The 17326-nt window shown below is 32.1% G+C and overlaps 1 protein-coding gene across 1 annotated transcript in view; it reads left to right on the top strand.

The window, feature by feature from the left end:
* Nucleotides 1–13169, top strand: part of Cfap97 (cilia and flagella associated protein 97) — a 28339-nt gene extending 15170 nt beyond the window's left edge. Inside the window, exons 3-5 of the mRNA XM_076852401.1 lie at nt 1011–1279; nt 7650–7800; nt 9938–13169. Coding sequence (XP_076708516.1) covers nt 1011–1279; nt 7650–7800; nt 9938–10065 — 548 coding nt within the window. The 3' untranslated portion in view covers nt 10066–13169. The remainder of the gene's footprint in view (nt 1–1010; nt 1280–7649; nt 7801–9937) is intronic.
* Nucleotides 13170–17326: the final 4157 nt, after the last annotated feature.

The following is a 17326-nucleotide window of genomic DNA, read 5'->3' as shown; positions in this document are numbered from 1 at the left end:
GATTTAAACCTAGGAATGGAGATAGAATTACTGTTTTTGTGACTTTGCCTAAGTGATTTAACTTTTCTGCATGCTCATTTTTTAATAGGGAGTAAAAATACCTTTTATCTTTTAGCACTGAACTTTAATAGTACAATGCCAATCATGAAAAAGAAATAACAAAAATAGTCAAGTAAAAACAAATAATGGTTATTTTTAAAAAATATTATAATAAAAAAGACAAATATTCCTATTAATCCAATATAGAATATTACCATTTTAATACATAGTAAACTGGAAACATTCAGCAAGCTCCATATTTTTAGCTTTTTACAAGCAGTTAATAATTGTGTCTAGTGACATTTTATTTATGGAAATTTTAAAAACTTAAGAATGTTGATAAAAGTTTTATTTGATAATCTTAGAATATATTTTCTTAGTTAAAAGCACTTTTTATATAATTAATCATTTTGGCTTATGTTTGATAATGAATGAGATGTTCTTTACATAAGTATCTATTTTAATGACAATACTAAGATCCATAAATATTTTGTAGTACAGTATTTTCAGGTTACAGTGATAGTTTCAGAATATTCTGAGTTTGTTTTTGACAATGTTTCCCTCAGTCTTTGCTCAGGACATTTTTTCAAGTATGTGCTCCAACTAACAAAAGCCACAGCTAAGAAATTGTTATATTTGTGCACTCAACCCAAAGGTTTATGAACTCAGCAACTATTAAACTGCCATAGGGAAACATAAATACGTATGAAGAAAGCACTTTCCATAAATGATCCATCCTATAAACCATTACCATGTATATGTATTTATGTTGTTTTGTGTGTAACTTTTATGGCCAAAGAACTCAGTGTAAAATTATAAGTTACCTCTAAGTTTTGTTTCTATACAGCTGCAGTCTGAGAAGTCATCTACATGTTTTCATGAATTAATGATTTATATTTTTAAAGGTCGAAGCCTATTACCATTATAGCTACTTTGTTAACTATTTTGCCTTTTTTTGCTCATTTCTGTAGCTTTTCTGCAGTTAGATAAAAAGGTACCTCAAAAACATCACTTTGATCAGCCTTCAGTAGTACCTAGAAAAAACTACTCTTTCACAAGAGAAGAGGTGCGAAAAATTGATCGGGAAAATCAGAGGCTTTTGAAAGAACTGTCAAGGCAGGCTGAGAAGCCGGGAAGCAAAAGTGCAATTCCCAGAAGATCAATTGGTCATCCCCCTAAGTTATACCATAGTGCTCTCAATAGACAGAAGGAACAACAAAGGATTGAAAGAGAAAATTTGGTAAGTAACTGAAATCTTTTTAAGCAAAGAAAATGCATTTAGACAGATTTATGAGTACAACTTACCACCTAAATATAACCAAATTTTCAAATTTAATTACATAAAAGAAGGTGTAGATATATGTGATATGAAATAAATTATGAGCTATGAATTTGGAAGCTATGGTATATATTTTTTATCCTGAAAGTTTCATTATTTGCCTAGATCACTACAGAAAAACAGGAAATAGTATTCAAAGATCAGATATAGTGTATTTTCTGTTAAGTATTCAGTCATTAACTCTATTGGTTTCACTTTATTATATCCTGGAAAGCTGAAATAAATTTATATATCATTTATTATACAGGATAAATATGCCTGGTATAAGTTAAATTTAATTATATGAAACATTGATTATTACAAATCATATAGTTACACTTTGGTATTCTAAAAGAACATAGGTGTGCATGTATATGGACTACTGAAAATACTCATATATTTATAACACTATCAGCCTGTCATTTTCTTCATATAATTCAGTTCATAGTAATTGCTGATGTTTGCTGAACTCTTACTGAACACTTAAGTATTGTTTTTACTCTTCCACTTAGCTACTTAGCTCTAAAGCCTGTCTTATTTAATATGCAGTTACATGATGCCTATTTATAAATATTAGGTCATTTAATCCTCAACCTTATGATATAGTTAACTTTTTTTTTTTTTTTACAGTTAACTCTTGTTGTGTGGGGGAAAAATAAGACACTGAGTGAGACATAGGGAATTGCTCAACATCAAACAGATAATAATACATGGTACAACCTAGATTCAAATCTGGCTTACCTAAATGGCAAACAAAATTTGCCATTTTAATTATTTTTAAGTGTACAGTTCAGTAGCATTGAAAGCATTAAGGTCTTGTCTGTTCTGAATATGTACACAATGGAAACTATCAGCAGCTTCTGCTTATAGCTTTTATTATCCTCCAAGTCCATTGTACATTTCAACTATTTTAATATCAGTGGAAAATTACCAGTATTTTACTCTTACTTATTTTATATACTTACTACTTTATATATGTGAATAATGCTTACCTCCATTTTATAGTAAGATCTTGTTATATTCTAGAGCGGTAAAAACATAATGCAAGTCACATGTGTAATTTAAAATGTTCTAGTAGTCACATGAAGAAATTCAAACAGGTTAATTTTTAAAAAATAATGTGCTTTTCCAGGTGCAGTGTGTACACCATAATTCCAATGGCTTAGGAGGCTGAAACAGGAGGATCACAAGTTCAAAGGCAGCCTTAGCAATTTAGTGAGGCCCTAATCAAATTAGCGCAAAAACCTAATAAAAAAATTTTTTTAAAGGGCTGAGGATATGGCTCAGTCATTAGGCACTCCTGGGTTTAATCCATAAAATAAAATAATGATAATATTTTATTTAACTGAGTACATCCAGTATTATCATTTCAACATGGAATCAATACAGAATATTAATGATGAGGAGGTTTTTGATACAAAGTTTTTAGATATTTTTTTAAAGCATATCTCAACTGTATAGTTACATGTAGCTTTGGACACAACAGATCTAGAATCAGAAACTAATAAAGATATGAAAAAAGTAACTTAAAGCTAAATAACATAATTTATTATTTTACAAATAATAAATTTAAAATAATTTATTATTTTTACAAACATTTATTTGGGGGCTGGAGTTGTGGCTCAGTGGTAGATTCCTTGCCTAGCATGTGTGAGGCACTGGTTCGATTCTCTGCATCATATAAAAATAAATGAAGGTCTACCAACAACTAATGAAAAATATTTTTAAAAACAAGCATTTATTTTGTTGTTATGAGGAAAACTAATCTTGTGATTTGTTTTAACTTTTCATTCTTTAAACCAAAATGGAGCTAATTTGATTTTTGTGCAAAAATTTTCTTGGCTATTCTTTTGCATTATTCTTCCTGGTGATTATTTTTATTTAAAAATTTTATTGTAAATTTTCATTGAAATTGTTAGATTTTTATTTTAATTGGGGACTTTTGATACCTTTCTGTCTGAAATATAGTCTTTCCATTGATCTAAGCCTTCTTGTAACTTTGTTAGTAAAGTTTTGCAGTTTTCTTTATTACTATATATTTTTATGCCATTGCACATGAAATTTTTTCATTATATTTTATAATTAGTTACTTCTGTTAAGCTATGTGTTTTGTGTATTTATTTTATAACTAGTCATCTTCAAAATTCTTATTTTAATAGAGCCATGTTGGCTTTAATAGTTCTTAAGTGTGAGCTGATATACTTTTTGATCTGTTGAAGAAGTGGTTTGTGTTCAGAACACACATACATACATGTGTGCACACACACACCAGATACTCCTGTCAGGTGTTACACATAAGCACATATTCATTACTTTACAGTTTTTATGATTTCTGTTTATTCATTTGTTACATTTCCACTGGTAGAGACAAATCCAAGTGGCTAATAAGCATGATTATTAAAACATTCATGTTTTAGCACAAAATGAATATAATTGGTGACAATGAAGTAGTCCTGTGCAGAAAAAGTAGAGAAGAGCAAAGATATTGCATAAAATGGATGTTATGATATGGATAGGAGGTCCCCCAAAAGCTCATGTGTGAGACAAGAATGTTCCAAATGAAATAATAGGGTTGAGAGCCTTAACCTAATTAGTGCATGAATCCCCTGATAGGGATTAACCGGGTGCTAACCATAGGCAGGTACCATGTGGCTGAAGGAGGCGGGTCACCAAGGGCATGCCTTTAGGGTTTATATTTTTTCCTGTGATTAGAGGAGCTGTCTCTGTCTCTGCTTACTGGTGCCATATCCTGATTTGCTTTCTTCCACCATGATGTTCTGCCTCATCTAGGCCCCAGAACAATGGAGTCAGCAGTCTGTGAACTGAGACCTCTGAAACCATGAGCACCAAATAAGCTTTTTCTCCTTTAGAATTGTTTGGGTCATTTGGTCACAGAGGTAAACAAGCTGACTACAACAATGGAGTCATGTGCTTTAGAGTTAAAAATGCATCCTGTTGTTAATCTGCATTTCTGGTGAAGTTCCAGATCCTCAGTATTTATTTCATTAGACAGATATTATATTCCTCTCTTTAGTCATTGCATCCCAACAAAATGAAGACAATATAGAACATGTGCATAAGGTACAGGAGTGCACATGCACACACATACACTTACCCAATTAAGGTAAAAGAAATTTTTATCTAGTTGAGGGCATGCTTACTCTATATAAACTTGGTTATAGTAGAACTTTATCTGAGCGCAGTGGCACGCACTTGTAATTCTAGTGCCTGGGGAGGCTGAGGCAGGAGGATCATGAGTTGAGAACCAGACTAAACAACTCAACGAGACTCTGTCTCTAAATAAAATATTTTTAAAAGGCTGGGGATGTGACTGAGTAGTTAAGTGCCCCTCAGTTCAATCCCTGGTAACCTCCCCTGCAAAAAAAGAGCTTTATTTCCAAAATGTCACTAATTTTTTATTTCATAAAATTTGAAATATTCTTGTTAAATCATGTCACTTTATCTTTTGAACATATGAATCCTGTTTTTCTGAAAGAGCACACAAATAATCTTAACAGAAGGAGAGGTGGTTAAATAAGGAAACTTAGTTTATTATTTCATTTACTTTCTAATAAAAAGTGAGATTATTTCACTCAAATGAAATAATCAGTTTCGTCTTACATGAAAGAAGGGAGAGGTTAGAGAGTAATTGAAGCAGGGTTACTAACAAAGTAAGATTCTTATAATGAATCAGCATTAGAGCCTAGAACTCAAATGGAGTTGAGTTTTTTGTTTGTTTCCTTGGATGCATAAAATTCATATATATTTATATATACATGTTTATATAATGTTTTCTATATCTTTTATGTAAAATAGTCATTGTCAACTTTAAATTCAGAGAAATACAAATAGACAACTATAATTTTTCTACTTATGAGTTCCTATGTTAAAATATTATTTTTAAAATAAAAGTAATGTTTCTATAAATTTACAAAATTCAAATATCAAAAACATTAAATGAAAAATGTTCTCTTCCTTCTTTGTCTCGATTTTTCAAGTATAGGGCACTTGTTCCTTTTTAATGTTCTTATAAGATCTTTGTCATTTTAGAAATAATAAAGCAAGTCTAACAGCTGCAGAAATCATTATGGTAGAAGGGAGTTGCAGAGAAAAGCTAATTATCCTATGGTAGCCCAGAAGCAAAGAGAAAGGAAGGGGTCCCAGGAACAAGACATAGTCACCAAAGGCAAACCCCCATTGATTTTCCTCCAACTAGGCCCCACCTCTTACATTTCCACCACCTCCCAATAATGCCATCAAAATGCTACCATCAAAATGCTTCCATCAGGGCTGGGGCTGTGGCTCAGTGGTAACGCACTTGCCTGGCATGTTGAGGCACTGGGTTCGATTCTCACCACCACATATAAATACATAAATAAAATAAATGTCTACCAACAACTAAAAAAAAAAATTAAAAAAAATGATTCCATCAAGGGATTAATCCACTAATGAGATTAGAATCTTCATGATCAATCATTTCTCCAATGCCCCACTTATTATTGCTTTGGAGAGGACCAAGGCTTCAAACACATGAGCCTTTGCAGGCTTATATCTACTCTATGTCCAAATTGTAACAGGCAGTTCTGAGATTTTGTAAACCATAAGTTAGAAAATTGAATGCATTTTTCAATCCATTAAATGAATATTTGTTTATTGTCTGCCATGAGCTATGTAAGAAATTACAGAGAATATAAGAAAAATAAATATTTCCCTGTTACATAATTTAACTTGTATGCATGACAAAAAACTAGAAAATAATACAAAAACTAGAAAATAATACAAAACAATATAAATGATAACATGACTATTTAATGGGTCCTTACTAGATATCAGGCACTGTTATTTCAAATGTGTTATCTCACTGATGATGAAAACTGACTCTTTGATGTTATTTTGTTGTTAATATCCCTATCGAGTAATTTGACGAAGGATACACAGTGACAGAACCAGGATATGAGCCCAGGTCTTATTGTTTTTTAAATTGGTATGTAGTAACTGTATATATTTGTAGGGTTGCAGGTATAGCTTAGTGATAGAAAATTGCCTAGCATACACAAAACTGTGGGTTCAATCGCCAGTACTAGAAGAACAGGTGAATAATTGTACATATTTGTGGGGTACAGTGTGGTATACAACGTGTTATAATTAAATCTGGGTAATTAGCATTTCTGGCACCTTAAAAATTTATCATTTTTTTTTCTTGCAAGACTTATATCCTCTAGTTTTGCTAAAATATATAATAAATTGTTGCAAATGAAAGTCATCCTATTGTGTTATAGAACAGTAGAACTTATTCCCCAATTTAACTGCATTTTGGTACCTAGTAACCAGCCTCCTCTGTTTCCCCTTCTCCTCTACCTTTCCAAGTCTTTCTGACTTTAGCACAGTAACAGAAAGAAAGAAAACATTATATAGAAAAAAAACTTGATCTGTGACTGAAAATCATGAGAATGATTTTTCAAATGTGATTCTTAGTGCAGATCTGCATACTCTTCAAATAAAGATTAATTTGCTTCATAGAAAGTTTGAATAATAAGAATCATGGATCAGTTTCCCAAGCCACTTGGTCTGCATACATAATCCTTTCTAATGATGCTTGTGAAATTTTTTAAAGGAAAAAAAATCTTACCTTTTCATTTAAGAATTATAAATAAAATTAGGAACATTATTATAGAGAAAGTTACTGAATCATATTTTTAAAATGTTATAGATACTATGTTCCCTTAACCTGTTGGTTTATATATCTTTTTAAAAGCTTTATATTCTTTAATAATTGTTTTTAAGACTTCTTAAGAGCAAATCCTTTTTTGCCAAAGTAAATTTCATGCAGATCTTTAGTATATAAAGCAGATAATACAGGAAGCAGGGCTAGGCTGGTAGAAATCAGGAATGGGACAGCTTAGAGCCTTCCTCAGTCTCCTGAGAGTCCTGAGGCACTACAGAACAGGTTGAAAGCCAGTGCTCTGTAACGTACACATATATAGAATTTGTAGTAGTTAAGATCTATTTGTTGTCATTTCTGAATTTAATTCTGGACTCTTAACATTGTAATTCCTGTTATGCCATTTGTATTCTAGTGGTTTGGTTACCTATAGGATAGGTGAAAACCCTTAGATTTTCCTGCAGGTATGTTTTGATTTTTTTTTTTTTTTTCCCACATGGCATGTCTGGATTGACTTCAAGTCTTTTCTACTTTATTTAGTAAATTTCAGATTCTAGAAAGGATTTTTCTGTTGTAAAACTACTGCTATTTCTCTAACATTGAATTTTTAATCAATTGTTTTTAATGGAGGCTTTATTGAAAAGGCTTGAAGCTGTGAAGCCAACAGTTGGTATGAAACGCTCAGAACAGCTGATGGACTATCATCGTAATATGGGTTATCTCAACGCTACACCACCTTCCAGACAAGTGAGATCTGCACTTGGCCAATACAGCCCATTAAGTAAGCATACTTAAAACTTTTTTGTATTCTTCAAAAAAATATATATATAACATAGTCTTTCTTTTTTCTTTTTTTTTTTCCTGTGGTGCTGGGGATTGAAACCAGAGCCTTGTACATGCAAGACAAGCACTCTACCAACTGAACTATAACCCCAGCGCCACCCCCCCCAAATGTTACATATTCTTATGATAGAATTTTAAAATGCTAACTTCTGAAATGCATTCTATTATTTTCTCTGGCATCTTTAGATTTTTTGGGTTTTTTTGTTTTGTTTTGTTTTGTTTTTTGGTCATGCATATTTCAAATAAGTGTTTTTCCTCAAAAAAAAAAAAAAAAAAAAAATGGAAGCCAGTACTGAAGAAAGTTGGAACCACTTAGTGCCACAATTTCTCCAGTGCTCATGTGATTCTTAAAAACAAATGACTGGTCTTAAGGTGAGGCTAAAGCAGGAGGATTATTTGTGTTCATTTGATTTCAGGTTTTATTTACAGAACATAATGGCAGCACAGGAAAGAAACAAAGAGATTAAAGAAAGAGCTGAAGATATCAGTTTCTTAGAGAATGAAGGAGGAATTTATAATTTCAATGTTTATTTATTTATTTATTGGGAATTGGGGATTGAACCCAGAGCTGCGTCACCACTGAGCAATATCCCCTGCCCTTTTTTTTACTTTATATTTTGAGACAGGATCTCACTAAGGTGCTGAGACTGGCTTTGAACTTGGGATCCTCCTGTCTCAGTGTGTGGAGCTACTAGAATTCCATGTGGCTCTGCCTGTGAGCCACCAAGCCCAGCAAAATTTCAACTTTTATTAAAAGGAAGAAAGGAGTAGATAGTTGCTGAAAGTTGCTGAAACATTCCCTCTAGCCATTTATGAAGTATTACCAGTATCTTCTAGCCCTTATATATGCCTTTTCCTCCTCACTGTATAAGTAACAAAAATTAACAAGTACTTTGTTACTTTTGTTAATAAGTAACAAAAATTAACAATAGGGTCATCAGATATAATACCTCTTAATGTTTGGTATGTGATCTGTTACATATCTAGCTAGTTGTATATCCCAGAGATTATAGGAATGGAGTCACTATTTACTGCCCTGGAGTACAACATCTAAAAAGGCAGGTACTTCCTTTATCAAAGTTTGTGCTCTTGCTTCCTGTATGATTGTAAACTATATAAACTATATTAATTTTTAATATTTTTATTCAGCATTTATTTCTTCTCTTGAGGATTGTCTGTTCATAACTTTGTCCCATTTCCCCATTAAGTTATGTTGTTTTTCCCTTATTTATTTAAAGTAACTATTTTTATGTTGAGGTCATTAAACCTTTGTCATGCATATTTCTTTTTTTTTTAGAATTTTTTAATATTTATTTTTTAGTTTTCGGTGGACAAAACATCTTCATTTTATTTTTATGTGGTGCTGAGGATCGAACCCAGCGACCCGTGCATGCCAGGCAAACACGCTACCACTTGAGCCACATCCCCAGCCCCATGCAAATTTCAAATAAGTGTTTTTCCTAAAAAAAAAAAAAAAAAAAAAAAATGGAAGCCAGTACTGAAGAAAGTTGGAACCACTTAGTGCTACAATTCCCAGTGCTCATGTGATTCTTAAAAACAAATGGCTAGTCTTAACGACTGCTGAGGCCGAGGCAGGAAGATTACAAGTTCAAAGCTAGCCTCAGCAACTTAGTGAGTCTCTGAGCAACTTAGCAAGACCCTGTTTCTAAATAAAATATTAAAAAGGTCTGGGGATGTGTCTTAGTAATTAAGCGCCCCTGTGTTCACTCCCCGGTACAAAAAAAAAAAAAAAGATTTATAATTCTATTTACTCACTACAGTGACTAAGATAATGTCATGTTCCAATAACCTGTATTTAAGTTAGTATCATATTTGTCAAATAAATGTATAAATGGTTATGCAGAGTTTTTGTTTTTACTTGAATTCCTTGAGCAGTTTTCAAGTTCCACAGAGAATCCTGAAGTGTGCTCTTGGTTGAAAATCACTGCATGAGAGTGTTAGACACATGTCAGATAAGGAAGAAAACTAGTCTGAACCTAGGGGAAGAAGCTTATCAAATGGTGATTTATGTAGTTTAAATAAATTGAAATTATTTTTTCTTTGTGTATTTTCAGGAGGAGCTTCTAGGACATCCAGTGCTACCAGTGGTCTCAGTTATAAGACTGAGCGATCAGCTTTTGACATTTCCAGCAACCCGTTGCTAAGACCTAAGCCCCCTAATGTCCGCACTGCTTGGTTATAAAAACTCTTTTTTACTTTAAACATTGTTCACCCAATTTTTGACATGATTTTGTGTATTACTATAGTTCTTTGTATGAATATCTGTTATACTTTTTCAGCAATTTATGTTATTTTGTGTTTTCCAGTGCAAAATTGTTGTCAAAAAGAAAATGTAATGTAAAACCAGTGTTTGCCCTAAGTATGTATTATATGAAATGTATACGAATTTAATAGAGAAATGCTAGGATTACATGTTCAGTATAAAAAGTGATTCAGTTGTCATGCTGATAAAACAGCAGTGATAGTATTGTTGCATGTTGGACCCAAGATGTTCGATATATAGTTCTCATTTTATTTTCATTTCTTGTACACTTTAAGCCATGAGCTTGCCTCTTATTAACTTATTTTTCAGTTTGCTTTAGAATTTATATGGCATAAGTCATAATCTGACTGTATAAGAGTTACATGTTGTTATGAAATATCCTAAAATTTGTTTTCATTGATGGAACTGATTTAGATTTGACAAGCAGATTGAGACGCTTGTACTGAGGCAGTCCTTACAATTCACTAGAGGTGCCTAGTACTTCTGTATTAAGTGCACTGAGTTTTGTCTTCAAAGTTTGATTAGCCATTCCATAAACCCTCTTACACTGAATATTAGAAAGTTCAACTTAGAAGCTCCTCTTTTATGTTTTAATACATTCAGATAAAGTACTACTAATGATTCTGACAAAGGCAGTGGACATTAGAATTACAGTCTGCTGCCTTGTGACTGACTAGTTTTTTTACAGACCAGTCATTTGTGTCATGAGCTAAAACAAGTATTTGTTAGATCAGTAAAATAGCACCGCCAGTTTGAAGAGCCAAAAGGCAATTCCCAAGGTATGTCAGAAGAGTGTTTTAAGTGATACTGTTAGCATATTGTGCAATGATTTAGTATTATTAAGGGAGAAGATTTAGAATAAGAATGCTTTAGAAATATCAGCCAGTCTTTATAGAATATGAAAAAGAAAACTAAAATGTAAATAAGAAGGATAATAAATTGTACATTTGTTGAGGTTACTGATTTAAGTATTACCTAATTTTCTTGTTTGGGTTTGATTTGGCTTATTTAGTTGAATCCCAGAATTATTTTTACCAGTCTTAAATTAAAAAGCCTAGTTACTTTGATAGAATTGTTAATTGCAGAGAGGATATAATATAGTTGTCATTTGAAATTAGAGTATTTTTCTGTCAATCTATAAGCACTTATTTCATACAACAAAGTATGATATTTTATAGTTAACCACTGTTTTTCATTACTGGCCTTTTTAGTATAGCCTAAGAATGTTTAGGAAAGTTTTCATATTAAATAACAAATCTTTTTTTAATATGAATTTTCTTGAGCCACAGTAATTTTGGTTTTTTTACTTTTCAGTGCTCAAGCTCTGTAGCATGTATGCTACAATTTTCTTAGTACTTTTAGCAGTAAGGCAAATAATATTTTACTGACCATCAATTCATAATTTCTTGGCCTTAGTTTATATTCACAGATTTTGTTTAGAATAGGGTATACCTAGTATGGGAACAGTGGGGTTAAAAAATTCATGAGAGTACAACCTGGATATGAGGGGTTTTGCTGCTTTCTTTTGTGTGCAATGTTCTTCAACATTATTCCATGCTTCGTTCAGATGAACAATTTTTTATACCTGCTATCTATATAAGCTTTAGCTGTACTAAACCAAGGGATTTTTTTGTTTGTTTGTTTTTTAACTTATTGTACTTTTACTTATTTGTAGAAAAACTTACCTTTAAGGAGACAGAATACTGAATTTAAAATTCAGCATTTGAACATTTGTCCAAAGATGGTATGTGCGTGCGTGTGTGTGTGTGTGTGTGTATACAGTCCTTAAAATTCACAAGATTTGATATTTCATATATACACACACACACATATATATATACACACATATATGTTTACATACACACACACACACAAACACATAAACATCCTTTCCTGTTCATAATTGCATTAGGCTGAGTTTACTGATATGGACTCTGCTCCCAATTGTCAGGATACAACACATAATTTCATAGATAAAGCTGTTCTTTGATTTTAGATATTAAATTAATCACTTTAGTTTTTATTCCTTTGAAACAGGAAGTTTAAGTATTACTAATAACAGGGATTTGACTTAAAAGTTGGGAAGAGCAGCAATCTTAAACACAATTTATAGTTTTGTTGTCATGGTTGCATATATATGATGAATTGGAATAGATGGATAGGAATTGGAAATGTGATATTCTCTGATTTATATCCCAGACTTTCAAGTTTTTAGGGCTGAAGGGGTATTTTTAATGAAGGAATCAGAATCATAAGTACATTAGTCTCTTCATTTTTAAGAACATAAAAGATGATCAAGCACTGTTTTTTGTATTTGGTTGACTTGTTCTTGATATACATACTTTGAAGATTTGACTTAACATCTATACTAGAAAGTATACTAATCCAAAGTCTAGTTATTAGACCAGATTCTTATTGCAAATTATTTTCAATCTCTGTTAAATATTAAACTAATGTTACCTCCTTTTAAATGAGATTCTATGAAAGATTTTGAACTATTAAAATTATTTGTTAAGGGTAGCTATTATCTCATACTTTTCTACTTCCATTTTACAATCTCCATTAAAACCTGATTTTTTTGGCTTCTACTCTAAATAAAGTTTTCTGGTTTGCTTATAAATGTTGTGTTATACAATTGTTTCAGTGCGTTAATTTATTAACCCAAGTGTCCAAAACATATAATCTGCACAGATAATCTGTGATATCGATTGCTTCTCATCCTCAGATTCAAATATTGCAACTATGAAAAGTATTAACACCAATATAAAATTGAAGATGCAAGTTTATTATATTTTAATAATTAAATACTTTGAAAGTTTAATATCTTACATGCCAAGGACTTAAATGATTGCATATCATTTTAGAAAATGTGCTTAATGGTACCTAAATATTTCCATAAATACAGATTAATAAGTAACTTAAAAGCCAATATCTTTTTAAAATTTTCTAGTTCATTGTAATGTATTTTAGGCATAAAGAACTGTCTTGACAAGTGAAAAAGGCAATAAAAGAATTAAAGTAAACTGAGTTTTAATCCTATCTCTACCTCTGAAATGCATTTCCTAATTCCTATCTTTAGAATTAGTGTAATAACCTCTATGTGCCTTTCAATACTTGGTGAGAATGAATTTGGGAGGAGGGTATCAGTTATTTATACTTTTGAAAGTATGACGTGGAAATGTTTGCTTAAAATGACATTACGGATTAGCATTTCTTTAAGCAACATTATCTAATTCATTCCCCATTTAGAAGATTTTTATGGGTGCTTAATAAGAATAATGCCATTGTAATAAATAATTGAGTAACTTTCTCCAGTACATTAGTCTCAAAGTTAAAGTATACTCAGAGCAAAGTTAAAGAATGTATTATAGCAGAAAATTTTATTTTTAAATTCTGTGAGTTTTTTAATCCACTTAAGAAATATTTCTGGAGCTAACATGATAGACTATTAGAACATTAAAATTATACATAATTGGGTTAATTTTAACCAAATTATATGTACAATGAACTTGATTTCAATCCCCATTACCCTCCTTCTTCTCCTTCCTTCCTCCCTCCCCCTATTCTCATTCCTCTACTGATCTCCTTTCACTCCTTTATTTATCCTTCATTAGTACTTTCTACATATATAGAGAGGTGAAATTCCCTCTGGTACATTTATATATGCATACAACATGATTTTGTTCATTTCATACTTCCTTCCTTCCCCCTTGTTCTCTTTCTTCTACTCCACTAATCTTTCCTATATATTTTATGATATCTAATTCCCCTCCCACACTCTTTTCCTTATTTTTCTCTAGCTTTCATATATGAGAGAAAACTTAACACCCTTGATTTTTATGAGTCTGGTTTATCTCACTTGGCGTGAGGTTTTCCATTTCTATCCATTTACCAACAAATGGTAATATTTCATTCTTCTTTGTGACTGAATCAAACTATTGTGTATGCCACATTTTCTTGACCATTCATCTATTGACAGTCATCTGGGCTGAATCCATAATTTGGCTATTGTGAACTGTGCTGCTATAAACATTGAAGTGACTATGGCTACTAGTATGCTAGTTTTAGTTCTTTTAGATAAACAGGATAGCTGGGTCATATGGTGCTTCCATCCCTAGTTTTATGAGTAATCTCCACACTGCTTTCCAGAATGTGTGTATTAATTTGCAGTCTCACTAATAATGTATCAGTGTGCCTTTTCCCCCACATCCTTGCCAGAACTTATTATTTGTGTTCTTGATGATTGCCATTCTGATTGGAGTGAGATGAAATTTACTGTAGTTTTGATTTGCATTTCCCTGATTACTAGAGATATTGAACATTTTTCCATGTATTTGTTGGCCATTTGTATTTCATCTTTTGAGAAGTTTGTTTAGTTCTTTTGCCCATTTGTTGATTGGGCTATTTGGGGGATTTTGTTATTGTTGCTGCTGTTATTGTGTTTGTTTTGGCATTAAGGTTTTTTTTTAGTTTTTTATATATTCTGTTTATTAATCCTCTGTCAGAGGAGCAGTTGGCAGAGATTTTTTTTTCTCATTCTGTAGGCTCTTTCTTCTTGCCCTTATTCCCTTTGCTATGCAGAAACTTTTTAATTTGATGGCATCTATATATTGATACTTAATTTTATTTCTTGAGCTTTAGGAATCTTGCTGAGGAAGTTAGTGCCAGTACCTGTAATGGAGTGTTGACCCTGTTTTCTTCTAGCAGGTTTCTGGCCTAATTCCTATGTCTTTTGATCCATTTTGATTTGACTTTTCTGCAGGGTGAGAGATAGGAATCTAATTTCATTATTCTACATGGGGATATACTGTTTTCCCAGTACCATTTGTTTAAAAAGGTTGTCTTTTAGCAACTTTCTTAAATATCAGATGACTGTATGTATGTGAGTTTGTCTCTTCTATTTCATGTCTATTTTGATGCCAGTTTTTTGTTGTTTTTGTTGTTACTATAGCTCTGTAATATACTTTGAGATCAGGTATTGTGATGCCTTCTTGCTCAGAATTTCTTTGGCTTTTCTGGTCTCATTCTTTCAAATGATTTGAGGACTGTTCATTTATAGTTCTGTGAAAATGTAATTGATATTTTGATGGGGATTACATTGAATCAGTATATTGTTTTGGGTAGTATAGCCATTTTGATAATATCAATTCTGCTTATCCAAGAAGATGGGAGGTCTTTTCATCTTCGGAGATCTTCAATTTCTTTCTTCAGTGTGATATAATTTTTATTGTAGAGATCTACCTCCTTAGTTAGATTAATTCCCAGGGATTTGTTTGTTTGTTTGTTTTGATGGTGCTGCTGGGGATTAAACCCAGAGCCTTGTGCATGTGAGGCAAGCACTCTACCAACTGAGCTATATCCCCAGCTCTGTTTGTTTTTGAGGTTATTGTGGAAGGGATGGTTTTTCTGATTTTCTCAACTGAATTGCTATTGGAGTAGGAAAATTATTGATTTATGAGTGTTGATCTTGTACCCTGACACTTTGCTGAATTAATTCACCAGCTCTAGAAGTCTTCCAGTGGAATTTTTGGGGTCTTTTAAATATAGGCTGATGTCATCCGCAAACAGGATAATTTGACTTCTTTTCCTATTTGTATCCTTTTAATTTTCTTCTTTTGCTTGATTACTCTGGCTAGAGTTTCAAGAACTATATTGAAAAGAAGTGGTGAGAGTGGACATCCTAGTCTTTTAGAGGAAAAGCTTTCAGTTTTTTCCATGCAGTATGATGTTGGTTTTGGGTTTGTTGTATATAGCCTTTATAATGTTGAGGTAAGTTCCTTCTATCCCTAGTTTCTCCAGCACTTTAACATGAATGTTCGTTATCAAATGCATTTTATCAAAGGCCTTTTTTGCATCTGCTGAGATGATCATATGATTCTTGTTCTAAATTCTATTTAAGTGGTGAATTATATTTATTGATTGTATGTTGAACCAGCCTTCCATTTCTGGGATGAAGCCCACTAGATCATGGTGTATTATCTTCTTCATGTGTTTTTACATGTGGTTTGCTTTTACTTTTTAAAGGATTTTTGCATCTATGTTCATCAGGGCTATTGGTCTGTAGTTTTCTTTCTTAGATGTGTCTTTGTCTGCCTTTGGTGTCAGGGTTATACTGGCTTCATAGAATGTATTTGGGAGTGTTTCCTCCCTTTTGATAATTTGACCTATTGGTGGTAAAAGTTTCTTAAAATCACCCAGTATTATTGTATTGGGGTCTAGCATTACAGATTCTTAATGTTCTGTAATTCTATTTCAAAATCTGGTGTGTTCAGGTTATTGCACTGTTTATTTGAGATGATGCTTTTGAATTTTACTGGTTTACAAAATAAAATTTAGGAGATAATGTGTCATTAGTGTACTATAATTTAACAAGACAGGTGCTTTTTTGAATATATGAATATTTATTCCTATCCACTCTAATAAAATACTTAAATAGTTACCAAAAAATTAAAAATCATGATCCTACCTTTTTGAAGAATTAATATAAGGATAATCACAAAAAATATCTTTATTTAATAAATTTTGGGATTATAACTGGTGAACTTTGGGATTTTTTTTCTTTATTTCGTTATGGGAATCTATTTCATGTAGAAAATATCTAGAATTAAGAAAATATATATTGTTAATTATATATACTATAAAATTATAATAGTATAATATATATTAATATATAATTATATTTTTAAAATTTAAGAATTGTACATATTAATGGAGTACCATGTGATGTCATGTACATGTTGAGTAATATATCAGATTAAACATGTCTATGTACTCAAACATCATTTATGTTGAGAACACTAAATCTTTTTTTTTTATATTTTTGAAATGTATAGTACATTATTGCTACCTATAGTTACTGTTACAATTTTGACCTAGAATGTCACTCAACGTCTCATGTGTACAGAGGTGAGGCTTGTAGGCAATGATTGGATTATAAAGGCTCTGACCATAGCTGAGTCTATAGCCGAGACTCCTGGGAGGTAACACCTTGTTGGCCCGTGTTTTCATTTTGTTCTTGCCACTGTTCTAGGGATGTAACCCAAGGGGTGCTCTATCACTGAACTTACATTCCAGCCATTTTTATTTTGAGATAAGGGTCTAAGCTGCCCAGGTTGGCCTTGAATTCGCTATTCTGCCTAAGCCTTCAGGCAGCTGGGAGTACAGGTGTGGGCACAGTGCA

Source organism: Callospermophilus lateralis, chromosome 4, assembly GCF_048772815.1.
Source record: "Callospermophilus lateralis isolate mCalLat2 chromosome 4, mCalLat2.hap1, whole genome shotgun sequence".
Classification (NCBI taxonomy): domain Eukaryota; kingdom Metazoa; phylum Chordata; class Mammalia; order Rodentia; family Sciuridae; genus Callospermophilus; species Callospermophilus lateralis.
This window is presented reverse-complemented; position numbering and strand designations above follow the sequence as displayed.